This window comes from Coccidioides immitis (genome assembly GCF_000149335.2).
Source record: "Coccidioides immitis RS genomic scaffold supercont3.5, whole genome shotgun sequence".
NCBI lineage: Eukaryota > Fungi > Ascomycota > Eurotiomycetes > Onygenales > Onygenaceae > Coccidioides > Coccidioides immitis.
Window position 1 is genome coordinate 2,738,937 of NW_004504307.1, and position 27,172 is coordinate 2,766,108.

Here is a 27,172-nt window from a genome sequence, read left to right on the forward strand (position 1 = left end):
AGCTGTTCTTACGTAAAGACGCCGCGAAGCCGCAAAGCCGCTAAGCCGCTAGGGCGAAAACAAACTGACATCTCGCCATTTCCAACCTCCCGCACCCGAACCTCACTGTCCTCAATTCCAGTCAATTGCGGTCTATTTGCTGTCCGACCCCCCTTCTCCCTCTCCTTGCTCCCAAAATATAAACACAATGGTCCTCCCACGCTCCGCAGCTGCCTCCTTCCGCACACTATTCTCCGCACAGTCGAGAAGAGTAACCGCCCGCGCCGCGAGATCCTCCCGGGTTTGGCAGCAGACCAGCCGACGAGGATATGCTACCGAGGGCGCGGAAGCGCACCAGCCTGGCAGTGACATTCCATGGTAAATTACACCGTCCCTCCAAAATTGGAGAAAAAAAAAAAAAAGGAGGAATTCAATTCGTTCAATAATTGCCAATTCGCACTCATCCCCAACCGAAGAACGTCCGCCCGCCAATCGGGGCGATTTTCGGGGACTTTGGCAGCAATTGATCTAGAAGAGCATGCTAATTCTCAAATTGAATGATACGCATACAGGCTCATCGGTTCCGTTGCCGTAACCGCCCCATGTGCGTATTACCTTTGGCAGTCCGGTCCCTCCGGCGAGTCCCACGGCCACGGCCACTCCGAACACGCATCGGGAGAAGCCCACGCCGAATCCCATACTGCCCCCGCCGCACCAGCCGAATCCGAGCCCGAGCCCGTGAAGGCTGAGGAAACAGCTGAAGCCACCGAGCCAGCACAAGAGCAGGAGACCGCCGCCCCAGCTCCGATTGCCGAAGAGAAGGAGGCCGATGCTGCTGCTGCTGCTGCTCCTGCAGCTGAGGAGGTGCGTATAAAAGCTGGGGAAAATTCTCCTTTTTACAAACCCCCCCCGTTCATCCTTCCCAAAATTCCCCTCATCCCGTCTAACATTTCCCCCACAGCCCGAGGAGTCTACCTCTGATAAGCCTGAGGAGAAGGCCGCCGGTGCCGAGGAAGCTTCCCCAAGCGACAGCGAGCCAGCCAAGACCGAATCCAAATCAGAGTAAAGCGTAGGACGATCCCACGAAAGTCGTTTTGCAAAAACCAAGGCCGAAAGACTTGGGAGCTCTCATTTCTATCCGTGTTGACCCATTCCCCCGGAGGACCCTATCAGGTGAATGGCGTGGGAAATGGTGTGGCCCTGACACCATTGTTTTGGCTCTCCTTTTCTCACTTGTAGAGGGAAAATGAGAATAGTCAAGAAAGAGGTGTCTGTATCAAATAAAAAGGGCATGGTGTGATAGAAGATGAGCATGTACTGTACAGATAATCGTGTAATTCACAGGGAAAACAAAAACAATTCAGCTTGTGTTTTTTTTTTTTTTTTTTTTTTTTTTGTGCATTAGTTTCAATTCCCAGTGTGTACCCTTGTATTTCAGGAGTTATTTCCAGCAAGAAGCTCTCTGGTCCATTAGGCCCAGTGCTTCCACTTCTCATCCTAGTATGCATTATGGTGACATGTATGTACTGTACAAGCAAAGACAGCCCTTGTCTACAGGCAAAAATCCTCTTAGGAAAAAGAAGGTGAAGAAAAGGAAAATTATTATAAAAGGCATAATGCGAAAAAAGTGTTATCAGGAGAATCAAAGATAGGAGTCCCCAAGCCCACTTCTCCGTGCGAACATCATTTCTGGGAAAACAGATCAGATCACATCGGCAAATAGAGAAGAACAAGGTGACAGGTTGAATGCAGCAGCAATGGTATGTTCTTCTGTATGGAGTACACAAAACAAAAAAAAAAAAAAAGAAAAAGAAAAAAAAAAGGGGGTTTCAACACCCAAAGTATTAAAAATAAGTATCCAAATGCCTAGGCAGAAAACAAGACACAGAGATAAGGAACGAAGTTCCAGTATGTATTTTGTGCATGACCAGGACCAATATCAAGCAAGAAAATAGTCCAGTGCAGCTGAATCATGGGCAGAGGAGCTGCGCAGAGATTGGGGAAGAAATATGCAAAAATAAGCCCATTCTAACCAAAACGCCTTGGCTTGACCCAACAGCATGCAGACATGAAAGCATGGGGGCCGCAGATGAACTTGATGGACCAGGTGGAATAAGAACCATCAGAACCTGTGTGATGGTATTCCCATTATGGTCCCAAGTAATCAACCCAAAAGAGCTTCTTAACGTTGATATGTATGCAAACTCCGCCCGATAGGCTCTAGACAGTGGTCATTAGGTTTCATCTCAAAAATCATTTTTACTTCTTGCCATTCATGGTGGGTGTCGAGGATTCAGCATGTGAATGTGCCGTAGAGCCAGTCGCACGGCCATTGGTAACACCGTTAGAAACTTCATTCTCCTTATCAGCATTTCTTCTCCTAACTGATGTCGGGCTGTTTCCGTTAAGTAATATCGTCGGGACGGTTGTTGAACCATTATTAGTTTTGTCGCTGTGAGGTGTATCCTCGACTTCCTCCTCTTCCTCTTCATTATCGCTCCGTTCATCCTGTCTGATGTTGTTGAGAAGATATCGCTTTGCGATTCGAAGAATCAGGAAGAGCCAGAACAAGTTTATGGCCTGCAGCGCGCTCAAAAGTGCAAATGTAATATACTGACTGATCCAGCATTTGTATTGCTGTGTTTCCCAATTGAGCTCGAAGGGCCCGACAGTTCGAAATTCCGTTAAGACAGCCCAGATAATGCGGAGATTCAGGTAATGTCTCATGTAAATCCAGATGGCAATAAACATCGCAAAGTAAGGGCCCATGATTGCAGAATCCAAATAATTTAGTGTTTTGGAAGTCTATTAGATTTAGATCAAAGTCAGCTTCTTAATAAAAGAACTAAAAAGAAAGAAAAAAAAGTTCAAGGAAAGACCAGATGATGCACTTTCATGCAACAGTTAAGACTTACCGCAAGGAAGAAGTCCGACACATCATGTGTAATATAGACAGCCAGGCCGATATAAGTGAAATGGAAACGATAGCTGAGCGCAATCAACGCCAGTGTGACGATGTGATGTCCCACAAGCTCTTTGAAATCCTTCCTAGGTTTCTCCAGCTGCAAAACCAAAACGATGGCCTGCTGGGCCCAGTAGCTTGCCTCAAGCAAGTAATACGCCTTGAAATCGGCAGTGTGCGTCTTGTGGGGGAAGCCTTCGAACATCGCCGTCGTATTGAAGTACCATATCTTCGTGCGACTCATGACATATAGACCGTAGGGCCCGAAGATGGCAAAGTAAACAGCGGTGTAGAACTGTTCCATGAAACGGGAAGTTTTCGCCTTCCCCTTTATTCCACAGCGACGCGCCAGCGGTTTGATCATCCTCTGCATCAAAAATTCACGTGTGAAGGAGAGCACGATTGTGTAAAACACCACAAAGGCCATGTCGGCAGGGCCCTTCCCATACATCACCGGTCCATCGGGTGTTTCAGGAGGAAGTGGATAGGAGAGGAAGATGAGCTGGTGTATGGGATTGGAATCATTTGGATTCACAGCGTAGGCGGAGAGGATAACTGTTAACAGGACGAGAGGTATGACCCATGTGTGCTTGAGGCAGAAGTTCCCCCAGCAGCGAAACACCGAGCGCGCACGACGCCGCTTCGAGTGGGGAGCGACATTTGTTTCAGAAAATGATCGCGGAGATCGGCCCTAGTGATCTAGGTTAGGAGCCCTGTACCGAAGGTCGAGCGCTGTCGGAAACATGGTGCTGCGTAGTCTGCCCTCACCTTGTACAACCCAGGGGGATCCGAAGCGGCGAGAGCCATGGCGGAAGGGTAAGGAAAGTGGTGAATTTCGCTCTTGTATGTTGCTTCCCGTTTTGCAGTCAGCTATTCGTTAAGGTCCAACGCATGGGAAGCGGAGAAGGGAGGGTTAAAAAAAAAAAAAAAAAAAAAGAGAGAGAGAGAGAAAATGGAGTGGAGTATTTTGCAGGAGAACTGGAGAGAAAGGAGGACTCCGATGCCTTTTCCCCGTGAAAATTACGGGCCAATGCTTGGCTCTGCCTTCCCAAGCGTCCCCCTCGTGAATCGAGGAAACGGCAGACCTCAGAGAAGAAACTAATCAGCGTCCGCTTCTTGTGCCCTCCACCACAGAATCTTCCCGCAACAAGAGCCAGATGCATGTAGCCGGCCGGCGTTTTTCGAGGGTTTGGCGGAAAAAGGCAGAGCTTCGCCGGGTTACCGGGAATCTTAATTTTTATTTTTTTTATTTTATTTTTATTTTATTTTATTTTGTATTTTTTTTTTCCCTGGTCAGGGGGTGTTTGTTTTGTTTGGCGTTTCTCGGAACCCGGCGTTAGTCTTTTCCTGGAGATTCCCATTGGCCGAGAGGAGTGGGCCGCCAAGATCCGCGCTAACCGGGCTAGCCGAGCACGTGAAAATCATCATCGTCATCATCATTTTTGCGACTACGGAGTACGGAGTACATAGGAAGATAATTGAAAAAGCTGCTATATGGAGTACCTATGTATATGCTATTGCTGTCTGGTACAACGACACCCGCAATACACATGCTTCTGCAGAGGGATGCACTGCTGCAGCTCCCCATGCCAAACGAGACAAACTTCTCACTTCTTCCAACCCGTCTGCATGATCGGCAGTTCCGCCATGTGCAGCTTCGCCGCTCCGTAGGGCACCAGCTTCACCTCAAACGGCTTACCAATGCACTGTCTCTCAGACGCTGAAGGAGGGTTTGGCGCGTGGCCATGACTCTCTGTCAACTCCCATTTGATCTCACACACGGTGGCTGTTATGCTCGTGACCGCCTTGTGTTCGTCCCATACTGGTTCGGGCAGCGGATCCGTGGGGTTGGACATGGCCTCAAAGCGCAGCGTTGTCGGATCGATTGCCAATCCCCATTTCTTACTCGGGGTCATTGTGTACTCTCGTGCAGGCGAGGGAGCTTTCGGATAGTTCGATGGCTTGTAGGTCACTTTGGGATCAAGGGGAACCGCGTAGAGGAGCGAGCCATGGTAGATGGAAACGGTGCTGTTGGCACGGGGCACAACCCGAATGTCTGTGTCCAATGAATACCTCAAGATATGTCTGCCGGCAATCATGGCTATCTCTTGCATGCTGTTGTCGGGATCGGGTAATAATGGGGTCGGCATGCTGCCATCTACGGACGTCCATGACTTAGCCTTGTTTGCCCACTTCGGCACGCGGACATAGAAATTGAAGTCTTTGTCGCTTTCGATGCGGTACCAGAAGGCATTCCCAAACGGATACGAAGTATCACACGTTATCTTGACCTTGGCGCCAGACTTGGTGGTCGTTTCGACGGAGCCAGGTCCCAGTAATGCATGGGCAATCCCTTCCTGGTCCAGCCAGACAAACATGTTGGATATGAACTTCGGATATCCCTGCGGGTGGTTGACCGTACAACAAGGGTAGTTCGGTTCCAGGCCAAATGTCTGGGCGTTGCCTCCGACATTATGCCACGGGGGGTCCCGAACGATATGGGATATCGGCTGGTTGGTCTGGGCGATGTACTGATGTGCCCACCAATCTGTGGTGACCATCACGGGAAGGGCGTTGAACGCGGCCAGTTCACACCGATCAGCATAGTCACCTTCCGCCGTCGCCTGGTATAGATAGCTGAGGGAGTACATCGTCTCGACGACGGAGCAAAGCTCAACCCCGCGGGCTGGACTTAGACCTGACAACCGCTCGTCGGCAATGACGCCTCCAGATGGGGTTCCATGGTATAAAAATGTCCAGTCAACGCCTCTGCGTGTGGCATCGAGTAGACCATCATCATGGGTAAATCTTCGAATGACAGCACTAGATTTGAGCCCCTGGCCGACGTTCACGCCGTGCTCAAAGTGATAAAACTTGGCTGTAAAGTTAACCGGAAGCGTATCCAGGTCTACCTTGGGATATACGTCTTCCGTGTACCACCAGGACCAATCGTGCCCGCCCTGTCTGAAGAACTCCATGCATTCGAACAGTAGGCCTTCGTTACCTCGAGGGTCCCTCTCATAGATCCACTGCAGCACCATAATCATATCCGCCGCGCGAGACCGGCCCCACTGCTCATTAAACTGATCACCCGGGTGCGCAACCAACCCCTGTAAATTATCAGAAAGCATCGCGTGCATCACTCCCAGAAACCGATGCATCGCAACGATGATGCGCTCCGCGATCTCTGTCCCCGCCTCCGCCTCTGCCATCTGCGCCAATCCCATGAGTAACGGCGTCCGCGCCCAAAAATTACGCACTCTCATATCCTTCTCGGGACCCAGCCACCCGTCCTGCTGCTGGCGATCAAGTATGAACCCCGCAATGCGCTTGAGCTTATCCAACAGGACCTCATCGTCCGTTTGGTATGCCAGCGGCACGGCACCGTTAAACCAGTAAGGCAACGCCTCGTTGAGATCGCTGTATTCTCGCTCGCCGCCGAGCCAGGGACTGTAGCGGACAACTTGGTAGAAATCAAATTCGTGGCCGGCGAGACCGCTAGCCATGGAAGTTACCTGTTCGAGGAGCCAGCCTCGCGGTTTAATTGAGCCGAGTGGGAGAGGTTCGAATTTGAGTGGCAGCAGTCCCGCAGTTGGTGTGACTGGAGCGAAGTCAGCCAAGGGGGGTCCTTTTGGTGTCAAGCGAATAGAGCTCAACTTCAACCTGACCCATGCGGTAAAGGACAGCAAGAATAAAAGAAAAAGATAAAGATCAATAGATAGATTCAGCAGCAGCAGCAGAAAAAATCTAGCACAACGTACTTGGGTTCTGGTCATCATATTCAGGAATCATTGATTGAATTTGCTCATGCTCATCAAGCCGTGTCTCACAGACATGGCCACCCCATTCACGTAAATTGATGCGGGAGAACATCCTGGCGAGTTGAGCCCAGGAGAATATCAGCAAAAGACAAGCAATCAAGTACTTCCATCCCCATGAGGTAGTGGGAGATGAATCCATGATCATCCAAGGTACAGAGCAACTGATATCTGGACGTGGTTTGGCCCGCGGGTTGAAAAGCAGGTTTCAAAGAACGGGGAGGGTCTGATTCAGTTCAAATAAACTATGGTATGTATGTAGATGGTGGTTTATCCCCTCCCTTGCACGCTCTCCATCACCTGGACAGGAAAACAAGAAAGTATCACAGTGGTGGGATGCAGCCTGGTTTGATGGGCCAGGTGATGCGGTAGTGGTGTGGTGGTGGTGGTGGTTCAATATAACACGGGTATTGGCCTTGTCTTTTCCCGGCACAGGTCTCTCAGCAAGGCGCACTGGGTCATGGAGGAGGCCGTAGGGAATGAGCATGGGTTGATCCAGCTTTGCACCTGATGCTCTGAACCTATGATCAGGCAGACTGGGTTCTGTATCACAGTGTCAAGGCGGGTTCCTGCCAAGCCAAGCCAAGATTTCCCCAGAGTTGCACCCTCAACCGTTTCTGTGCGGATGACCCGCAACAACAGCTCAGAGCTTGGACTACTTGTGTTGTTATAGCAAACTTATCAGCCACCTGTCAGTGGAGCACACAAGAAACTAACTTAATACTGTGGATAACTCTGTGTTCACTTAACACAAGGAAGCAAATAAAAGACAAACAAGCCAGAGAATCTGAATACAGTTACACATTGAAAAGAACCATGACACAAAAAAGCAAAACCTCAGTTACTCCATTGCTCAAAGAACCGTTAGAAGCAGAATTCTCAGCCTGAAATACAATGTCCTTGGCTAATGCCAATCTCAACTAAAGTAAGAAAAAAGAAAAGAGAAGAGAAGTATAGCAAACTCCCGGGTCCCACCAAGCCGGATTTTTGTAGTGGTGATACATTACCAGACTACCGCATCTTAATTACCCGCTCCACATATATATAGAGAGAGAGAGAAAGAGAGGGAGAGGGGAGAAAAGCAAAAAGAAAAGGAAAAAAAAAAAACTTCAAAGTCGGATATCGATCAATCACCCTTCCGCGTAGTAGAAATATGCTCAGCAGCCTGCTTGTCCTCTTCGTCCCTAACACCGGTCTGCTCCAAGTGGGCAGCCTTGCGGTAATCGACCCTAGTTCTCCAAGCCGGAGTCCCGACATAGGGCACATCTCCCTTGGTGAAAATATTCTCAACCTCTTCTAGTGTCTTGCCTGCCGTTTCAGGGAACATGAAAAAGACATGGATGAACATGGTCGCGCAGAAGACGCCAAAGAGCACATAGGTGCGCCATTGGATGTTGACGAAGGACGGGGGAACGAAGTAGCCGAGAGCAAAGTTGAAGGCCCAGTTGGCGGAAGTGCAGAGAGCAACGGCCTTACCACGGACACGGAGGGGGAAGAGCTCTGGTGGATAGATCCATGAAACGGGTCCCCAGGTGGGCGCGAACGAGGCGACGAAGAGATAGGAGCAGGCGATGATGACTTTGCTGGGAGGTCCATAGATCTGCCACGATTGAGCTTCAACTCCGCCAAGACCGCCAGGAGGAGCTGGAGAACCACGGGTGGCGAGAACGGCGGCATTGACAAAGAGCCAGGTCATCATGAGGAAAGCGCCAACAAGCAGTGTCGGGCGACGACCCCAACGGTCAACCCAGAGAAGTGCGGGAACAGTCATGCCGACGTTGATGACGTACTGAATGCTGCTGGAGAGCAGCAAGGTGTTACCAGTAAGTCCCGCCATAGCAAATACGTACCTAAAGAGCTCTCGTTAGCATTCCTTCCACATACTCCAGGGTATATCCGACTCACGTAATGTAGTACATCATGACGTTCATTCCGGTCAACTGACTCCAGATTTGAGTGAAGACGCCGACATGAGTGCGGTTAATCATGTTTGGTTTCAAGAGTTCCCAGTAAGTAACATCGGCATTTCGTTTCTCAAATTCACACATGTCTCGGATTTCCTGAAATTCGCGCTCGACGAATGGAGAGCTTGCATCGCCTTTGCCGTGCACCTGAGCGAGGACGGCACGACATTCATCCCATCTGTCTTTACGGGCGAGCCAACGGGGCGACTCCGGCAAGAAAAGCATACCAAGGAAGAGCAGCACGGCAGGGATGGCCTGCAACCCCCATGGGATACGGAAAGCAGCTGTTCCCTTAACAAAGCTGCAGCCATATGAAATACTGAAATACTGTCAGCAAATTTCACGGCGGAGCTGGAAAACCCAGTTTAAAAGCTTACTAGAACATAATCATGATACCCCATGTAATAGCCCATTGCTGGCAGCCGACAAGGCGGCCACGCTTGGATGGCGGCGCGAGCTCAGAGATATAGACGGGAACTTGCGCCGAGCAAATACCAACACTGAAACCGTTGATGATACGGCCGACAATCAACATTGCAATATTCTGGGACGCACAGACGATAATGGAGCCAACGACCCTATTATACGGCACCGTTAGTAAATGAGTCCACCCGCGAAAGGATGTGATGCGCCCTACCAGATGACGGCACCAGCCATGATAGCTCTCTTACGGCCCATCCAGTCAGAGAGGAAACCAGAGACGAGAGCACCCAACCACGATCCACCGGCCATGGAGGCAGTGATACCTCCTTGCACATCAGGTTTCGGGCCACCGCAGTCTCTCCCAGGCTCTTTCGGGTACTGGTCAAAGTAGCAACGGTACTGTTCCGTTCCAAGAATAGCGGACATTGACGAGATATCGAAACCGAAGAGGCCGCCGCCGATGACCGCGACGGCGGCGATGAAGTAGATATTTCCCGTGAGCATTTTATCAATCAGATCATCCGGTGCGCTATACGATAAACTCAAGAGGTTTTGCTGTACGGGGACGGTCACCTCCTATTCAGGCTAAGAGGGAGCAGTAGGAAGCGGAGTATTGTCAGCAAGAGTAGTAGATGGTCTGTGAGCAAAGAAAAAAAAAGAGAAAAAAAAAAAAAAAAGAGGAAGAAAAAGCCAAGCTCAAGATTAGAACCTGAGAAGCAAGCTCCCAGATATATACCTAAGGCTTGCAACGGTAAGCTGTGGGGATCTATGACGATCACTTTCCGCCGTTTATTATTCTTTTGCCATACGATTGGCAGGGTGGCCACCCCGCAATGGGCTACCTAAATACGTTGTATCAGTGGGTTGGTAGGTAGGGCAAAGCGAGGGATGGTGGCATGACTAGCTGGCGGGAGAGAAGTCTATAGGCTGGTTGGTGGAACGAAGAAGGTTTGCAAGGGTATCAGGGCACTTCTTCTCGCGGCCCAAGGGACAGTCTGCAGGCAGATGGATTGGAAGAGGCGTCAATGTCATTGAACGGCCGGGGCAAACCAAGGTTACGAGGAAAACTCAGGCTGAGAGCAGCGCAGAGGAAAGCGCTATCACCCGTCGAGAGCTCGCTGCCCCTTGGTTTGCACGGGCTGCACAGGGCGGTTTGCACCAGTTAGTCTGGCGAATTTAGTTATTAGTGTTCCACGGTAAGTTTGCCGTATCCATGGAAGCCCACACGGCTCCCCAAGGCCAGCCTGGTGGTAACTTTCAAGCAAGCCCACCAGTTCTGCTGGGAAGACATCATACATGGCGGTAGAGCTTCTCGTTTGTTGGGGCCGAGTTGAAGGGCTATCCCTTCTACCTGCCTGTGACATGGCCGGGTGACGGTACGAGGGCCCGTCCATCGTGCAAAGTACGACATCCATGCGTGAAGTCGACGTTGATGGGAGCGACGGACAGCCGATCACATACCTTGCCGTCTCGGGTCTAGTCAGTCAGTTAGCGCCGCCGGACAATTTTTTGCACTCTAACCACGCCAAGAGATCGACGTTCGGCTTGTTCCATCAGCGTACCAGATACCTTCATCTACTGTACCTTGTGACGGGAATACTCCAGTGGATGCGGACCGATATTCGACGAGGAGTTCTTCTAGAATGATGGCTAACGGTCTTAACCCGTTCTGCTGCCTACCAATAGATCAGTCATGACCCTTCGTTGTTCCCGTGGTTTGGAGCAAGCGACCACGGTTCTTCTGGAAAGGTTACACAGGCTCCCGAGCGAGAGAATAATGCTGGTAGTTACGGAGTACAGTACATGTTTTGGATACCAAGTCCTACTTTGAGTTGAGCACCTTGTCAGACAGCCCACGCGGAGATGCCGAAGCCAGCTCGAAATCCCCATACACCCAAGACCTACTCCCTCTTTCTCGGAGTGAAAATAGCCCACTAATCATTCAACGAGTCTGCACTATTCACATGGATGAATTTGCACTTTTGAACGTTGGCTATCCGAACACGCATGCCATTTAAGATCCCAGACAACCCATGTGTGTACGGGCCACCCAACTCACTTGCCGCAAAGGATATTCTCACGGCGTGTCACAAGCCTCGCGAGCATCAGAACACCCAGTGCGGCAGATCTCAGCCCGACACCAACTTGCTGGAATAGTGGACATGTCAATCCTTCCCGCGTAATGGACAGTGCACACATTCCCAACTATCGAGAATTATTGGCAGCAGCCCTCATTCCCACAACCTCCACGGATGGATGGATGGATGGATGTATATGGGCATATGCGCGCATGGTCCCTGTCATCAAATATCCGGTCAACGTGGATGCGGTAGGCTCACCATTGTCTTCTTTCGCCTCCTGAGACGGCAAACCCCGCATCGACTTTCCATTTGCCGGTATAAATAGGATAGCGATATTCACATCCAACGCAGGCCCTCGCGTGGGTTGTGAAAAAGGTGTTGTTACCGTACTAGACGCTGATCAGATCCACCGACACTACTCTGGCAGGACACGTTTACATCGATGTTGCAGGCAGAAAATGGGTTCAGATGAGAATTCATCACCTTGTATCTCGTCCAGGTGGGTGTTGAGTGGGCCCACCTTATACCCCGTACCGTGACCGCTTCTAGCGTGTCGCCTCCCACGCGGGTTCGGTTTCCTCTTGAACACCCAAGCGAAACCCCTTCCCCCACAGCGGATTTCATGTCCTTGTTGTACAGTACATCAGGTAGATACTCTCCATATGTAGATATCTCACTTTCCAACGTTGCACATAAGAGGCATTACCTCCGTCGAACACACTGACCTCGTGAATCCGCTCAAGTAGAAGCTGCCACTGTAGCCTGCAGTATCGCAATTTTGCATTTTCTCATCTTTTCGAGAGAGATTTCGCCTGCCATTCCGGGGACTCGAGTAAAGGTCACTAGCTCGCCCCCACATCTCCACCGCTTTGAAAACGCAAGAATTATGTACGCAAGAACTCCTCCGTGTTTATGCATCGAATGCTGATCATCGCAAAAACTGACAAATGTCTGGCCTTATAGAAGTGGCGCTGATAGTTTATGAACATCGAATCAAGTTAGCCACATGCAACCCACCCCAAGCTTCGGAGCCAAGAGTGTGGAGCGGGGAGGAAGCTTTTTTCCTACATAGCTGGACTCGCGCTTGAGTCTTTTCGCCGCCTGCAACAGTGAACCTAGCGTTACAGCGCTAAAGAGCAGCTTATTTTTATTTTACTTTTTTTTGATCCATTTGAAAATCGACGAGATTTCGGATTGCACCAGTCAATAATGCATGAGGACTTCAGTGACTTTGACATGTGAACCCCGGGCTTGGGTGTTATTGCAAGGAAAAGTTGTGATTTGTGATATGGAAACTTCGACGAGAAATTTGTATATTTGAAGGATTTCGGAATTTGCTAGATTTCCACAACCGGATCGCTTCCCGCTGAGCTGATGTGCAGTGTGCGCTCATGCATGTGTACCTCCGTGGAGGGAAGTTTATGGCATGAAGAATTATCCTTCCATGCTCCTGTCCAGTTACTGGAATTGACAACATTTGGACTGTTACTGACCTACGACCTTAAACGCACTTGGTTGGTGCCAGATGGGACACGATGATTTCTCTTGAATTCCTCCTACCAAATCTCTGGATGATTCGCATTTAACTTCCCGCTTTAGACTATAAACTAGAATATAAGAAAAATTTACACATCTTATCATATTTTTATGGCCTTGATTTACATCACTTTTTTGTGCTTCATACTCCAGGTCATTATAACACATTATTGGCGTCCCAGGAGTTCCTGTGATGCAGTTAAAAGGTAAAGGAATTAAGGGGAGGTGGTGGCATAAGGGCTCCCTCCGTCGGATGGATCTCCTTTACAAATAATAAAAAAAAATTGCTCATCAAACAGGGGAGAAAAAAAACGGATAAAAAAGAGGCAATCAAAGTGATGAGTAGGAGGCTATTAAGGGATGAAAAAGAACAGAAGGCGATAAATTCCAAAGGAAATTCACTGCGTGTACGTATTTTTAACCCAAAGGAAGCCCACCCAACGTAGCAAATGCTAACGGAGGGGGGAAAAAAAGGGAGCCTGAAGCGCGTGTGGTAGCATGGGGTGGCAAGGATGCGATGAAAGCAATCCTCAATCACTCATGCCACGAGCTGCCACTGGGCAACTCCCGACCAGCCCATAGCCTTTCTGCCTCTCATTTCAAGAAACTCCCGCACCGTTAAACCTCTGCCATCTTGGTTATCACCATAGCTGGTCAGAGCGAATAGTGTCAGAGTTTGTCCCGGGGCGCCTAGAGTCGTTGGATCGGGGATATCTAGGGACCAGCGGTCTCCTCCACCGCCTGGGCCTGAGCCGCGAATGTATTCAAAGGGTACGAAATCGTCCTTTCGGCCGTCAATGCCGTGGATCCCGATCATGAACACGTACGGCGCGCTCTTGTGGCTGTGCTTTGTGAGAGTCCAGTGTTCGCAGATGAGCGCGAACTCGAAATGCATGGGTCCGGGTGTGCTTATGGAGATGAATTTCGAAAGGGGTTGGAAGGTCATGTCGCCAATACCATGGTCGGCAGCTACATTTGTAAACACCGTGACCGATTCATCCACCCCCTTTGGGCCGTTGGTGAGGATGTACTCTTCCCATGAGATGCTAGGTCTGCCGTCGTCGCGGTAGAACTGGGTCTTATCGCTTGGATAATGGCGCAGGCCAAAGTCATCGTTCGACATGGTGAAGCACTCTGGAGCAAAGCGTTTGATGTATGGCCGGTTATGACCGTCCACGCACCCGGCACCCCAGCAGCAGTCGATGAGTTTCCACTTGCCGTCATCGATCCGCACCACGTTCCAAGCATGGCTGGCCGTAAATGGTGGCAGAGGCGATCCCGGAGCAAGCTTTTCAAACCCATACCCTTTTCCATGTCCGCTGATCGTGCGGGCCTCTAGACCTGCGTGGGTTGCCAGTCTTTCAAAGAGTCCGGCGTAACCTTCACACACGGCCAGTCCGGTCTGTAGGGTCTGCTCGGGAGTTGATGGCTTCACGGAGTGGTTGAAGAAGGAGACCACATCGTATTCGATATTATGGTGGAGCCATGTGAAGATAACTCGAGCTTTGTCCGTGGCAGAAGGGAACGAACTGGTGAGTTGCACAGCCAGCCAGGAAAGATCTTGTGTTGGGAGTGACTGCCGCGGAAAACGTGTCGCATACGTATCAGGCCCAGAAAAGTCACGGCATTTCAAACACTGAAGGGTATTTGTAGGGGGAGGGGGAGTAGCTGGTGCAATTCGTGGCTTTGTTGCCTGCAGTTTAGATAGATCAGGGCGAGAAGAAATCGGAACCGGAGGTGGAGTCGGAGCAGGAGATTGATTGCTCTCCAACCTCCGAGAGGTCTGGGGAATAGGGGGAGGCACGCCGTTGGATTTGCTTAATGTAGCGAGTGATGATTCCTTGATCTTCTTGAGTGTCGCAGGCGGCGGTGGGGGTGGTGGTATTTTCCTCTGAGGAACACTCGGAGGGTCATGCAATATCTGATTCTTGGCCACGGATATTGCGGTTTCCGTGGTGGGAATGGAAGGCTTCGGACGTGATGGAAGCTTGGGGGCTGATATAGGAACATCCTTTGGGAAGTCTCCTCTATTGTATTCATAAGAAGGGGGAGCTTTAACATTATGGACTCCCACTTGACTCTTGCCGGTTTTCGTTTCATGTAATTGAGCCAGTAGAGTCACCCGTCCCCGACAGGAAGCATTAGGGGAGAGGTGCTTCCCGTTGGATGCGATCACGGTGTCCGAATGCTGGCCTCCAGGTGCCCTATCCCCTGCTACCCTGTTTCCATTTGCCTTCTTCGGAGGTAATGGAGGCAGCGTAGCCTCTCCCCATGCTGGTGCGCGAAGGACATTTTTGGGCGAGGAGCCCCTAGAACGGCTAGTTGCGGTGCGGTTCGTCGAAACAGAGGATGTCGAGAAGCATGAATCGCCTGATTTGCGCAAATCGGAGGATTTTCTGGGTGGCAGAGTGGGAGGCGCGTTGGAGTGGTGTGCAATCTTCCTGCTTGGCAGAGGAGGAGGAGGGGCGGACGACGGGGGTGGTGGAGCGGGTGGTTTTTGTCTCTGGGGTAGAGCGGGCTTCTGCTGCCCAGTCCTCGCTATGGTTGGAGGAGGCAAGACATCGCGCCCGCGAATCATGGTACAAAACGAATGGCCAGTTCGAAGGTGGAAACGAGCGAATCGAGGTGGGTTCACGAGATGTAGCTATGGGCGATGAAGGTACTCTCCAGAGACTCTCCTGGCCGTCTCGATGGCCTTCCAGGTCTCGGGCAGGGAGCCTATTTGGGTTAAGCGTCACACGTCAGTGTTTCGCTGTGCCGCCGCTACAGATTTAAAATCATCGAGAGGAAGATGATGGCCGGCTCCTGTATATGTATAGGTAGCTCTCGTCGCCCCGTCAAGCTTGAGCCGCAGGCTCCTTTCAGCCCTTTATATTTGTATGGCTCCTCTCCTGGTAGGGTTGTTCCAATGGATCTACATCCCATAGCCCGCTCGAAGCTCCTACGGAGTACATGAGTTAACCTTGTCCTCGCAGAAGTTTCTTTAGATACAGTACGACCAAACCCACCGAGGCTGGTAGCGTTCCCAACATTTGAAATGCGCTGAACGACTGGAGGCCTTTCGAACTCCTATCCTTGCCAGACAACCCAGCTGCGTCAAGGGCACGACCATCCCACGCTATATTGACGCAGCATCCTCCTCACTTCCATCCCAACTTTCATGCTTCGTACGGCTGAAACAGGTGGAACCATCCATTATTTGCATGAAAGCTAGTAGTGGGGTTTGGGCTTAAACTCTTTTTATTGGCTACAGGGTGCCCAAGGTACCCTTGGAGCCAATCAGAGCTCTGAATATGCTGACTCAGTGCCTGCAAAAAACCACTCAGCCGCAAATCTACAAGGTCCAAGGGGGCGGAAGTTAACCCGATACGGGCTAGCTTGGCTATTGAGGTTTGCCAAGCCACGGACCCCACCTACCACGGGCTCCAAAGCAGAAAGTCCCGCCATGCCACGCCTAAACATCGCCGTGCGATTGACATACACACGCATGCACTGCCGCCCCGCGCCCTTATTTTCTGGGCAATAGGCCCAAGCTACTCCGTACACTAGAAACACGCAATTTTCGATATGCATCCTTGAAGATTCACCTCCAAGCCCCAAGCAACCCCTACCGAACTAACCGTTACCAACCCAAACCATACCGCTAAAAATGGCGGGACGTCTGTTTTATCATCGAGCGCTCTCGGGCTCCCACTCGCAGAGCCTCGCAGTTCTTAATGTAAGAAGGCTGCCAAAAAAAAAAATAAAAATAAAAATAAAAATAGAAATAGAAAAAGAAAAGAACAAAAATGAAAGGTTGGCTGGCCCCAGAAGAGGTGTCTGTCGTCATCATGCGCGTTATGGCCATGTTGCTTCATACATGCTATGTCTGTTGTGACTCAAAGTTGTGTGAAATCACATAACAATGGCGGTTGCGGCCAAGGCAATAACAACAAAGAAATGATATTTGATCTGGTGCCTCAGTAAATCACTGTGCTCTTCGAACCACTGAAAAGTGCACAGGTGAGGACTGCAGAGTGTTTCTGCCAGTAGCTTCGGCTATGGAAGAATTAGCAGATGAGAGTAGCAGGGCGGTGGATAAGGGATAGATCTGGTAAATAGAAATAGTCTGGTAGGAGGGCTGCAATGGCAATCAAAGCCTGACACAGTTCATCATCAGAATTGATATATCCATCGGCAAAGCTGAGCTCCACAGGCTTGAAGAAGACACATTTGAAAGGTACTAATCCGGCCTTTGATAAGCCAGACCGCGAAAACCCACAGGTAGAGCGGACAAGTAAAGGACGGCTAAATCCATCCTTGGTGCTGTTGCTATTAACATTGTTGTAAAATCTACGCTGAGAATGAGAGCCCTGATCCTCAGCCAAGGGCTCAGGAATGGAGAAGTTGATGATGCCCTCAAAACATTGACTGTGACGGTGGGACGCCATTCCCCAGGTCTTACTGCAAAAACGCTTTAAAATTGCGGGCTTCAAGCGAGATCAAGAGCGGAGGTCGGGAGTCCAAAGAGTGGTATAGGGATTGAGCCAAAGCCGCCGGATGGGAATGAGTAGTTAAAGTGTTTAGCCAGTGATTTGAAGAGATGCGAGTCAAATAGTCGCCATGTAGTTATGCTACTCTTAAGTGAGAGAAAGTTATTCCATTTCGTGTTGTATTACTTGCTGTACAGGTCAGAATAAACATAGGAAAGTGCCTAGAATGCACTGCCGCTGTCTGATTTTACTAAAAACACAAATTGGAAAGAAAAGTGCCCTTGGTTAAGGATGTACTGCTGTGGGGGACAACGAGAGATGAGAAGCAGGCAAGGAAAGTGACAACCCGGTGCGAGGATTGGTAATAAATGGATGTGCAAGGCATCCCGTGGTTCTGAAGAATTAGTGTCGATCAAAAAAGGGGGTCCAACCTGCAGTTGGCGGCTGTTTCAGCCTGTTTGAAGCCGCCACCGAGTTGATGGGCCGCCTTCAACCCAAAAAACATAAGATTAATATCGTAATATAAGACCATCACTCGTCGAAGTATGGCATCATCGTAAGAATTCTCAGTCACTCCGTCTCCAGGTAAACATGGTTTTGCAATCTCATTAGACATTTTGATAAAGCAAAAGCGGCTCGCCAATGTTCTCGATCTCGGGGATCGTGCACTTCAGGTCGAAGGCTTTGCTGAGCACGATCTTGAAAATCTATATCGAAGTGGCAGTGGTTAGTTGCGCGTAACAGAAATGGGCCACCAACATCAAAAGAAGGAACACATACTTTTTGCACATTTATGCTATGACTTGTGCTGCTAAAAATCAAGCTCGCCCTCATTGCCTTGGCGAAGCGCTTGGCCTACATAAGTCAGCATAAACCCACATGGTACGAAGATGACCTTGGAAACTGACCTGAATTGAAATCTCTTCTTGGTCTTCGCGAGGAAAGTTGACGAAATGGTCATATTTAGTACCGACGAGAAGTGGAATTGCAGTTTTGTTGAATCCACGACCCTGGCGGTACCATTCTTTGATAGAATTCAATGTGCTCTTCCGAGTGAGGTCGAACATGAACAAAATAGCGACCGCATCGTTGCAGACCAAGGGAAGCATGTTGACAAATTCGCGTTGCCCACCAAGGTCCCAAATCGAAAATGTAATCTCCGTGTTTCGAATCGAGATCGTCTTCTCCATGAAGTTTACCCCTACATGACCCTATGTCAACTAACGCTCCGAGAAGGCTCGTCAGTCACGCGCGCATGCTTACCTAGCGTCTGGATATAGTCTTCGTCCCAGCTTCCTTCAACGTATTTCACCATGAGACTGGTTTTGCCGATTTGCGCATCACCAACCATGCCCACTTTGATTACTACACTGTTTTTGCTGGGAGGGCCCGACTGCGGTCTGGAGGTCTGTTCAGAATGCGACTGCGAGTATCCATATCTATCTCCACCACTCGACAAACCCGAGCCCGGGCGAGAGCTTGATTGCGGTACTTGCTGAAGTTGCTGGTACGCCATTGTAGGTGAGCTGAACCTTGACGGAAAATCGCCTTCGTGTGACGACAGTGCAGGCGCAGATTGAGCGTACTCAACGGATGGGTGGTGGGTGGACGGCCCGTTGCTATACCCGTTGCTGTAAGGTTGAGGGGAATTGGCTGGCGCTTCCTCCGTATTTGATGGCATGTCATGTTCTGGTTGGACGTTAGGCTCGGTGGTCTCCAGGGTATCGACAGCTGGCTGCACGGTTTGGACTGTATCCTCCTGCACCGATAGCCTGTCTGGATCCACTGTGGTTGTCTCCATCTCTGCAGTTCGAACGTTGACGAGATGCTTTAGTTCAGCGCGAAAAATTGGGAGTGAATCGGGCAGGAAACCGCGAACAAGACGACGTATTCAATGGCCACGACCGGTTGAAACTAAACCTCGAAGCTCAGAGGCGATTGGGTTTGAGAATCTTCATGGATGTAGATATAATCAAAATCAGCTACTCGTTCGCTGCATGGGCAATCCGATCAAGATCGCTTGTCGTCTGTACCCGGCCGAAGACCTCGGAGTCTAGAGTAGTTTAAGTGCCAACTAGAGCCCAAGTGCGGTTAGCTGAAGCGAATTAAAATGAAAGACAGAAAAAGGACAACAGTCAGAGGGAATTAAGTGCTAAAAGAAAGACAAAGCAAAGACGTCAACCCACAACACACTGCAAGATCAGGGAATGTAAACAAGCGGCAGCCGACAAGGAGGTGGAATGACGCTCTGACGCCAGTAAACCCAAAGCGGACTAGCGCGGCCTGGTCGATCCCGCAGCCAAAAAATCGAATCGCCAGCCCTATACAAATTTTCAGACCAGTACTCCGTACTATTTGCCTTGCGGTTGATTGATCGACAAGCAGTCGTTGCCCTTTGAACACCCTGTCACCGGAGACGTCTCGCGGAGGTGAAGATGGCCAAACGCGGTGTGGAAGAAACAGATGCGCTTTCCGGCGCTCTCAAGGCGGGAGAGCGGCCGATGCCTGATGCCCCGCCAAACGAGATGGGCGAGTTTGAGGACGAATTTGAGGACGAATTCGAGAGTGAAGACGAGATCTTCGAAGCTGGCGTGGACGGTCGTCCAGACGCGGAACGGGAAGAAGAAGAAAGGGGTACGTGGGCTGCCCGGGAACTGGCATTGCGGTGCGCATTCCAGTTCGCTACTCTTCGAGTGAGAATGACTTTTTTTAATGCTGATGTTTACGGCAATCAGATGCGATGGACGTGGACAAACAGACCTTCATACCCGGTCGAACAAAGTTGGCACCCGGGGAGACGTTATCGCCGGATCCTTCTACATATGATATGCTCCATACCTTGACCACGCCGTGGCCCTGTCTATCGTTCGATATAGTCCGGGACAATCTAGGTGACAACAGAAAGACTTATCCCGCTACCGTATATGCAGTTGCTGGAACACAGGCCGACAGACCGCGTTCGAAGGAAAACCAGCTTATGGTGTTAAAACTGAGTGGGCTTAGCAGAATGGAGAGGGAGAGAGGGGAGGAGTCGGACGCTGAATCGGACTCGGATGACGACTCTCCTTCGGAGCCTATCCTCGAATCCAAATCGATAGTTCTGAACTCTACGACGAACCGTATCCGCGCGCATCAGACTCCGCATTCGTCCAACGATCCAACGAAGGCCCCTCAGACCCTAACGGCCTCCATGCTCGAAAATTCCCAAATCCTTATCCATGACGTATCACCATACCTTGCTAGTTTCGACAACCCTGGTTTAGTCATCCCTCCATCCGCTTCGAAACCTTTATCTACCCTGCGAATGCATAAATCAGAGGGCTACGCCCTAGACTGGTCTCCCCTCTATCCACTTGGAAAGCTTTTAACAGGGGATAATGATGGTGCAATATACGTAACAACTCGCAGTGAAGGAGGTGGATGGATCACGGACACTCGACCTTTCACCGGCCACACTTCTTCTGTTGAAGAAATTCAATGGTCTCCGAATGAAAGGAATGTTTTTGCTTCTGCCAGCAGTGATGGCAGTGTCAAAGTTTGGGATGTTCGATCGAAATCTCGTAAGCCTGCCGTGGATGTGAAGATTTCAAACACAGACGTCAACGTCATGAGTTGGTCGAAACAAACATTCCATCTTCTTGCAACGGGTGCCGACGACGGCCAATGGGCAGTCTGGGATCTCCGAAATTGGAAGCCTGATAACAATAAACCTTCTCAGCTCCGACCACAATCTGTTGCGTGCTTCAATTTCCACCAAGAGCCCATTACTAGTATAGAATGGCATCCTACGGATGACAGTGTTGTTGCTGTTGCTTCTGCAGATAACACTCTCACTCTATGGGATCTTGCTGTCGAGTTAGATGATGAGGAAGTACGAGATGCCGGTCTGGCCGATGTACCGCCACAGTTGTTGTTTGTTCATTGCATGGAAATGGTAAAAGAGTTGCACTGGCAAGGACAGATGCCAGGAACTCTCATGGCTACTGGCAGTGATGGATTTGGGTACGTATATTGTTACCTTGTATAATTGTGGGTTTATAGTATCTTATCATACTAACTGGTTTTTTAGGGTTTTCAAAACGATTAGCGTTTAATTGGGAAAAAGTGTGACCGTTAAGACCTAGAAGTTGGAGCTTTCTGTTTGATATCCAAAAGTTGAGCAGTTACTAAACAATGGTTTTATGTTTCCAATAAAATCACTGATGTTTCTCCTGTTTGGCCACTCCTGGCTTTACAGCGTCAAGTTCACGCTTCGGTAAATATTTACAAATGTTTTACCAACAGATTAGCCATACTCCTGGCTAACTTCACTGCCTTGTATTTCTCATGCCCCTGCTTCTATTCAATGCCACTTGCCGCACATATCGGCTCACGAATCACTCAGTACACAAAGACAATTAGCACATATCTTACAATATCCAAGGCGGCCCCATCGCAAACACAGTTTCATACAAGCATTGTGGCTGTATGGTATTCATTTCACAGTCCTCGTTAAGCATTCCCGGGTTCCATTCTCCCTACCGAGGTACTTATAAAAGTAACCTTGTTGTCAAGACTCGGTTTCAAGTAATATATCTACACATGGCTTACATTCTCCCATGAAAGTCAAATTCAGATATCTATATTTATCAGCGGCTGCGGCTAACTAGTGCAGGGAATCATCTAGACACCCCTAAAACCGAACAACCCTCCAGGTGGTCCTGCCTCGTGACTCGCTCGCTAAGGGTATAAATTTTGAGACGGGCGAGCGGGTTTCTCAAAAACCACGCTGTCAGGCAAAAGACGAAGGGTTTTCTACACCCATACACAATGGATTCCTCCGAGAAATATTCAGCGCTACTAGCGAAGCAGGAGTCAAATCTGCGGGATCCCAAGACAGGTATACACTACGGGGTTGATTCATCTCTCACACGAGTAAGGGGCCCACCAGACTTCGTTACATCGGTCTCTGAGCAAGGCGACTCTGAAGGATACGCTAACGCACGAAGATTGCCGTTTGAGATCCTATATATTGTAGTATGCGAATGGGAAGATGAAGGTGCTGAGCCCAATCTCAGATTGCCCATGCGAGTTATGGATAAACAGCCAGGAGCTAACGAAAGGATCGGCGGGCTTTTATTCCTCAATAGCGATACAAGGAGACGTTCCGCCTGGACGAAAACAGACAGGGGCCAAATTCTTTTTGGAAGCCAAACGCTCAACGTATCTATCGAACTGAAGCCGGTGAAAAGGACGAAGATGGTGCAGGTTCACCGTGTAGCGAGGGCAATCAAAGCACGGATAGTCCACAAAAGGAAAGCCCGGAAGTCTCAAAATCGTGAGGATCCCCCTGAACCACGGGAGGTGCTCTCTTCTTCCAATCATAGCCATACAGCCCAGCTTCATATCCGCGGTGGCTGCCTTGGTATATGTAGAAGGAAGAAGAAATTTGAAGATGACGAGGCTGTTTCGGGCTTGCTATGGTGGGTGGCCGGCGGGAAATTGGCACCGGACGGTTCCAAGCCGACAGGGAAAGGGATGAGAGAATGGAAGCAGAACAGTAAAGGAATCTGGGATGAAGGGCGCGAAAGAGGGTTCTTTCAGGAATGTGCTTTTGTTCTTTCAAACGGCAAGGTATGTCGAAACCAGCGCCGAAAGAAGCAGCCGGAACCACCTCCAGAATCACCGGAACAACCGCCATTAGATCCGCCTACTGATCCACCAGCGGAAGCTTCAGCTGAAGCTTCAGCCCGGAACTGAGGGAGCAAAACTAAACCCAAACTCATCAAGCCATGAGTTGGAGGCTGGTTTTCGATGTAATTATATCAAATTGATCTTCGAGGGCTACGACCGAAAAGAACCGTTAAAGGGTGACGCTGGATTACTACTCGCAGAGATTATCTCGTAGCTAGCACATAGGCTCTACAGGTGAGCGTGCCATACAATCAAAACTTCATTATCCAATCCTGGATACTCCGTGCAAACATTGAAAATCATTGCTGACGCCACTGGACAATGCCATATGAGCCTCTATATACCGTTTACAATTGAATCACCGATAGTATGCTGTGCTTCTTCTGTTCTGGTTACCGGCATTTCTTCGCTTAAACGCCGCAGATATAGCAAGAGAAGATTTTCCCAGCCCAGGCCACCTGTGGCCATGACTCGTGCCGGAACAACTCTACCGGGAAACCATCTTTCCCTCCTAGTTGTTGCTTTGTCTCCACCTTCAAATGCTGCCCTGCTTGCCCGAGTTGTTCTCATACGTTTGGGCTCATTCCCTGGTTGAGAAAGAAGACCGGTAAGCTGAAGCCGCTGCTGTTCGATGCGTAGCTCTGAGGCAATGATAAATCGAATATACGGTGCAACGTCTTCCGCCATAACTGGCATTCCATGCTCAAAGGAGAGTGGCCTATGGTAGGCTTGGGTGGAGTAAGCAGATACATCAAGAATGGGGCCGAATGCCATTTCAAACATAGACGGCTTCATTACGGTCGAAGACCCGGGCGTAGCGTTTTGCAGAATGTGCTCCATTATATCTTGTTCATAATCTGCGGGAGCCAAACCAGGAAACAAATTTTCAAGCAACACGCCAAGCGTGGCGCTTATTTTACTTGATATTTCAGTATAATCTGGCGGGGAGTCTGCTTGAAGGAACTGACGGCCTTCGAGATAGTCCAAGCGTTGCTTCTCGGGTGTTGGTGGAAGGGACGTATCCAACGGAGCCTACAAGGGTTAGTTTTATTTAGAAATGGTCTCTGGGGTTGGGTAGTTACCTGGGTAAAATCACTTCGACTTCTTTCACAGAGAAGGTCAAGTGAACTCTCCATATCGGACACAAAGCTTGCTTGTTCCAATAATTCCAAATTATTGCTTCCGCTATAGGCTCTCATGATCGGCCTAATTTCTAACCAATCCACCGCTGATATATGCCATTGCCTGAGCAGTTCCGTTATGAGCTGTGTTCTCTTCTCAAGTGGATCCCCTTTGTCTACAACCGTATCTCGACAAAGCCAGTCCATACCCCTTACATATGTGTCCGAGCTCAGTATTTTCGGCAATCCAGGGTCTGACTCTAATACGCTAAACCGAGGGCGGTCAGCTATCCAATCGAGCCCAGATTTTTGGCTACCGACGGCCATCTGACACCAATAGTTCAATTGCATTATCGTTGCACGCAGGTCCCTCCCAAGGACAGTATATAAGTCAAGAATTGCTTTCGGGTCTAGCACGTGGCATTCGTTCGCACATAAAGCGGAAAGATACTCCGTAACCAAGTCTGATGGAGGCGGGCGGAAGCGAAGAATCGCATGGAACGACAAGCTGTCTATTGGAAGCATATTCTCGTCATTGCATGTCATGATGATGGGTCTTTTGGACTGCGCAATCAAGGCTAAGACGCCATTCCAAAATTGCTTATCTTCATTGAAAAGAATATCCACCTCTTCCAGAAGAATGAGAGATTGTCGTTGCTTTGTCTTTGGTTTTTGAGCTTCACAAGTGCTCCGTACGGACGGGCTTTTGCTCTGGTTTGGCGTAGCGTTCTTCGATGTTGATTTCTGTTTAAAAAAGCTCCCCATAGATGATTGCCTATCGTCGCGCTGGGTCACACTGGATTCCAGAACAGAGTTAGCGGGGATGTTGTTATCTATTTGCTTCAGAATTTGTACGAGATGATTCTGAGCCATGTCTCCAACTCGCTCGACCACATCCTTCGCACTTCTGCGGGTTCCAGCGTTCACCTCGAACACCTCAAAATCGAGCTCACGAGCAACTGCATAGACTGCCGCCGTTTTGCCACAACCAGGGGGCCCACTAAGGAGAACTGTATTTGAGAGCGGGCGTTTTTCATTTCCGGTATCGTTTGCTGACGGCGTTCCCCTTGCTCTAACAACGGTTCTTTTAGAAACTGTGACAGCTCCGGCTAGTTCATCGTCATCATCAGTAAACCCCTCAATACCCGGCTCCTCGTCACTACTAGAAACGATGAAGTCATCTAAGCCAGCTGCCCTCTTTCGTTTCTTCTTTTTATTGGCTTCTGCCTTTGGTGTTTTTGAAGCTTTAGAATCGCTTTGGCCCGCACCACTGTTGACGGTCGATACTGTAAGGCTCTGCAGCCAGTGATGCAGCAATAGCGCCTCAGAGCCGACTTGAAGGACTTTTGAAGCTGTATCTGGCGCATACTTTTGTGTCCAGGGCAATTCTTCGCAGCCTCCTTTCTCGAAAGAACTCCTAGAAGTAGGAATAGAAGATAGGAGACTTGCGACAGCGGGATGAGACAATCTGCTGTGTATTGAAGGATTGGCCGAAAGTTCGATTTCCTCTTGCCTCATAGTTCGCTTTGAAATTCGATCAAGCTTCTCAGTCATAGCATCCCTTAAAATGCACCCTTTTTCTAAAATCCTTTTGGGCTGCCTTAGACACTCCTTCACGGACAATTCCTTAGAATAAAAGCAGCCCCCTCGTAACGAGCGCGAAATGATTCCAAGAATATTTTCCGAACCTGATACATGAGCAATCGAACCTTTAGCCTTCTTTTGGTCAACTATATTATGCTCGCCCTGTTTACGATCCTGCTCCGATGCATTTTCGTCAATGCGAACCATATCAAGTGGAGGCCATAATGGCTCAATGGGGTCGCTGACTCTTCGGCGATTGAGAGCTTTGGTTGAGGCCGATGTTCTCTCCAGTGTCTTTGCGGCTGTAGGCCAGGAGCGACGAGGCTCTAGTGTTGGTTGTCTTTGTTCATTCGGGACCGCATCTTTTCCTTGGTGGGCAGAAGCTTTGCCTGCCGGTTTTGAATCTTCCACCTTTTTAGGTCCTTGTCTGGTCAAAAAGAAGGGGTGGGTAGGTTTCGGCGGTTCTGGAGGCGATTGTGGATTTTCTGTCCGTTGTTTGAAAAGGCTGTAGGTCGTATGACCACTCATAATGTCACGTATCGCACCCCCAATAAACTGCCGTGAGAGGCTCCCGGGTCCATACTTCATAATCGCTATTCTGGAAAGTGGCGCAACATCCTCTTTGGGCTTTTTGCGACCACGGCCTCGCTTTTTAAGTTCCCCTCCATTCTCACGAGTCCCCGAGCTGGCTTGCTGTATCGGTGAATTCAAAAGTTTCCCGTTGGGATTGAGCTTTAGCACGTTCTCCTTCCGAGGCGTTTCACAGAGGCTATCTTTATGGGGATCTTTAAATGCATACTTGGCCGGGGCGGGATTGACCGTTCCCTTGCGAAACGGATACCGTGCTGTGGTTGACTTCTCTTCAGTGCCATTGGATGAATAGGAATTTGGCACATCCGGCAGGTTGGAAGTGACTTCGGGTTCGACAGGAGGGGAACGTGCCGAGCCATGTCCAGCATTCCCTGAATGATCGAGGGGTGTCGTTTTCCGCCTTTTCCTCCGACTTAAATTTTCATCGTCATCTAAGGGATTTGGGCAGTCTCCGCTCGTCGAATCTAATACAATATTCGCTCTTTCGCTCCTAGGGTTATTGCTTGGTTGCTTCGGCAATGGGTCTGCGAGTTGGGGGAGTTCTGCTATCGGTTCACTGCCATCTAATGCCATGGAGTCAGCGGAACGAGTAAACAGAATAAAAGATAATATCCACACACGTTTCATAAAGAAAGGATGTAGGGTCCTTTGCTCATGTTGCCCCATGGCCTTGTGAACTACTACTGCCATCACCCGTCCAGGCATTAACTACCACATCATGATGACACAAGACGATGACGGACGGGTCGAGTCACTTCGGCGTGCAATGACAGGAGAACCAACAAGTAGACCAGACTTTTTCGCGACAATTCGGGCGGAGAATCCCTGCGCTCCGCATCAACACGGCGACCTGTACAGAGTCCACATCGCGTTGTCGACGCCAGACTGAAGTGGCTCTGAGCGCGTCACCGCGCGTTGTGGCTAGTGGCGCAGATGGATCGTGGCTTGTGTCGGCAAATCATTTCGCC

General features: G+C 49.7%; 11 protein-coding genes across 11 annotated transcripts; 3 read left to right on the top strand and 8 right to left on the bottom strand.

Annotated features, from left to right (window-relative positions):
- The first annotated feature begins 105 nt into the window (after positions 1–105).
- CIMG_09384 (uncharacterized protein) lies at positions 106–1,364 on the top strand. Its single transcript, XM_001239762.2, has 3 exons — positions 106–357; positions 552–843; positions 941–1,364. Exons 1-3 carry the CDS (start codon positions 188–190, stop codon positions 1,043–1,045), a joined length of 567 nt encoding a protein of 188 aa, XP_001239763.1. The 5' UTR covers positions 106–187; the 3' UTR covers positions 1,046–1,364.
- Positions 1,365–2,238: 874 nt separating this feature from the next.
- CIMG_09385 (longevity-assurance protein 1) lies at positions 2,239–3,748 on the bottom strand (the record flags this gene model as incomplete). The annotated part of the gene is made up of 3 exons (XM_001239763.1): positions 2,239–2,784; positions 2,895–3,632; positions 3,710–3,748. The coding sequence occupies 3 exons, from the start codon at positions 3,746–3,748 to the stop codon at positions 2,239–2,241; spliced, it is 1,323 nt and encodes a 440-aa protein (XP_001239764.1).
- A 691-nt stretch (positions 3,749–4,439) lies between these two features.
- Positions 4,440–6,814, bottom strand: CIMG_09386 (uncharacterized protein; the record flags this gene model as incomplete). The annotated part of the gene is made up of 2 exons (XM_001239764.2): positions 4,440–6,542; positions 6,703–6,814. The coding sequence occupies 2 exons, from the start codon at positions 6,812–6,814 to the stop codon at positions 4,549–4,551; spliced, it is 2,106 nt and encodes a 701-aa protein (XP_001239765.2). The 3' UTR covers positions 4,440–4,548.
- A 653-nt stretch (positions 6,815–7,467) lies between these two features.
- On the bottom strand, positions 7,468–9,996 carry CIMG_09387 (sugar porter (SP) family MFS transporter). Its single transcript, XM_001239765.2, has 4 exons — positions 9,361–9,996; positions 9,101–9,301; positions 8,665–9,042; positions 7,468–8,609 (listed from the first exon to the last, which is right to left on the bottom strand). Exons 1-4 carry the CDS (start codon positions 9,648–9,650, stop codon positions 7,886–7,888), a joined length of 1,593 nt encoding a protein of 530 aa, XP_001239766.1. The 5' UTR covers positions 9,651–9,996; the 3' UTR covers positions 7,468–7,885.
- A 250-nt stretch (positions 9,997–10,246) lies between these two features.
- Positions 10,247–11,525, bottom strand: CIMG_12341 (uncharacterized protein; the record flags this gene model as incomplete). Its single annotated transcript, XM_012358345.1, has 4 exons — positions 10,247–10,622; positions 10,685–10,822; positions 11,206–11,294; positions 11,388–11,525. The coding sequence occupies 4 exons, from the start codon at positions 11,523–11,525 to the stop codon at positions 10,247–10,249; spliced, it is 741 nt and encodes a 246-aa protein (XP_012213768.1).
- Positions 11,526–12,841: 1,316 nt separating this feature from the next.
- Positions 12,842–15,518, bottom strand: CIMG_09389 (uncharacterized protein). The gene has a single exon (XM_001239767.2). The coding sequence runs from the start codon at positions 15,339–15,341 to the stop codon at positions 13,302–13,304; it is 2,040 nt and encodes a 679-aa protein (XP_001239768.1). The 5' UTR covers positions 15,342–15,518; the 3' UTR covers positions 12,842–13,301.
- Positions 15,519–16,812: 1,294 nt separating this feature from the next.
- On the bottom strand, positions 16,813–17,193 carry CIMG_09390 (uncharacterized protein; the record flags this gene model as incomplete). The annotated part of the gene is made up of 1 exon (XM_001239768.1): positions 16,813–17,193. One exon carries the CDS (start codon positions 17,191–17,193, stop codon positions 16,813–16,815), a length of 381 nt encoding a protein of 126 aa, XP_001239769.1.
- A 195-nt stretch (positions 17,194–17,388) lies between these two features.
- Positions 17,389–19,409, bottom strand: CIMG_09391 (septum-promoting GTP-binding protein 1). The gene is made up of 4 exons (XM_001239769.2): positions 18,499–19,409; positions 18,144–18,436; positions 18,016–18,090; positions 17,389–17,942 (listed from the first exon to the last, which is right to left on the bottom strand). The coding sequence occupies exons 1-4, from the start codon at positions 19,034–19,036 to the stop codon at positions 17,844–17,846; spliced, it is 1,005 nt and encodes a 334-aa protein (XP_001239770.2). The 5' UTR covers positions 19,037–19,409; the 3' UTR covers positions 17,389–17,843.
- Positions 19,410–19,604: 195 nt separating this feature from the next.
- On the top strand, positions 19,605–21,707 carry CIMG_09392 (ribosome biogenesis protein). The gene is made up of 3 exons (XM_001239770.2): positions 19,605–19,869; positions 19,971–21,237; positions 21,305–21,707. The coding sequence occupies exons 1-3, from the start codon at positions 19,671–19,673 to the stop codon at positions 21,327–21,329; spliced, it is 1,491 nt and encodes a 496-aa protein (XP_001239771.1). The 5' UTR covers positions 19,605–19,670; the 3' UTR covers positions 21,330–21,707.
- A 232-nt stretch (positions 21,708–21,939) lies between these two features.
- Positions 21,940–23,784, top strand: CIMG_09393 (uncharacterized protein). Its single transcript, XM_001239771.2, has 5 exons — positions 21,940–22,149; positions 22,224–22,273; positions 22,365–22,848; positions 22,946–23,142; positions 23,242–23,784. The coding sequence occupies exons 3-4, from the start codon at positions 22,474–22,476 to the stop codon at positions 23,120–23,122; spliced, it is 552 nt and encodes a 183-aa protein (XP_001239772.2). The 5' UTR covers positions 21,940–22,149; positions 22,224–22,273; positions 22,365–22,473; the 3' UTR covers positions 23,123–23,142; positions 23,242–23,784.
- On the bottom strand, positions 23,064–27,030 carry CIMG_09394 (uncharacterized protein). The gene is made up of 3 exons (XM_001239772.2): positions 26,825–27,030; positions 23,991–26,767; positions 23,064–23,940 (listed from the first exon to the last, which is right to left on the bottom strand). Exons 1-3 carry the CDS (start codon positions 26,907–26,909, stop codon positions 23,245–23,247), a joined length of 3,558 nt encoding a protein of 1,185 aa, XP_001239773.2. The 5' UTR covers positions 26,910–27,030; the 3' UTR covers positions 23,064–23,244.
- Positions 27,031–27,172: the final 142 nt, after the last annotated feature.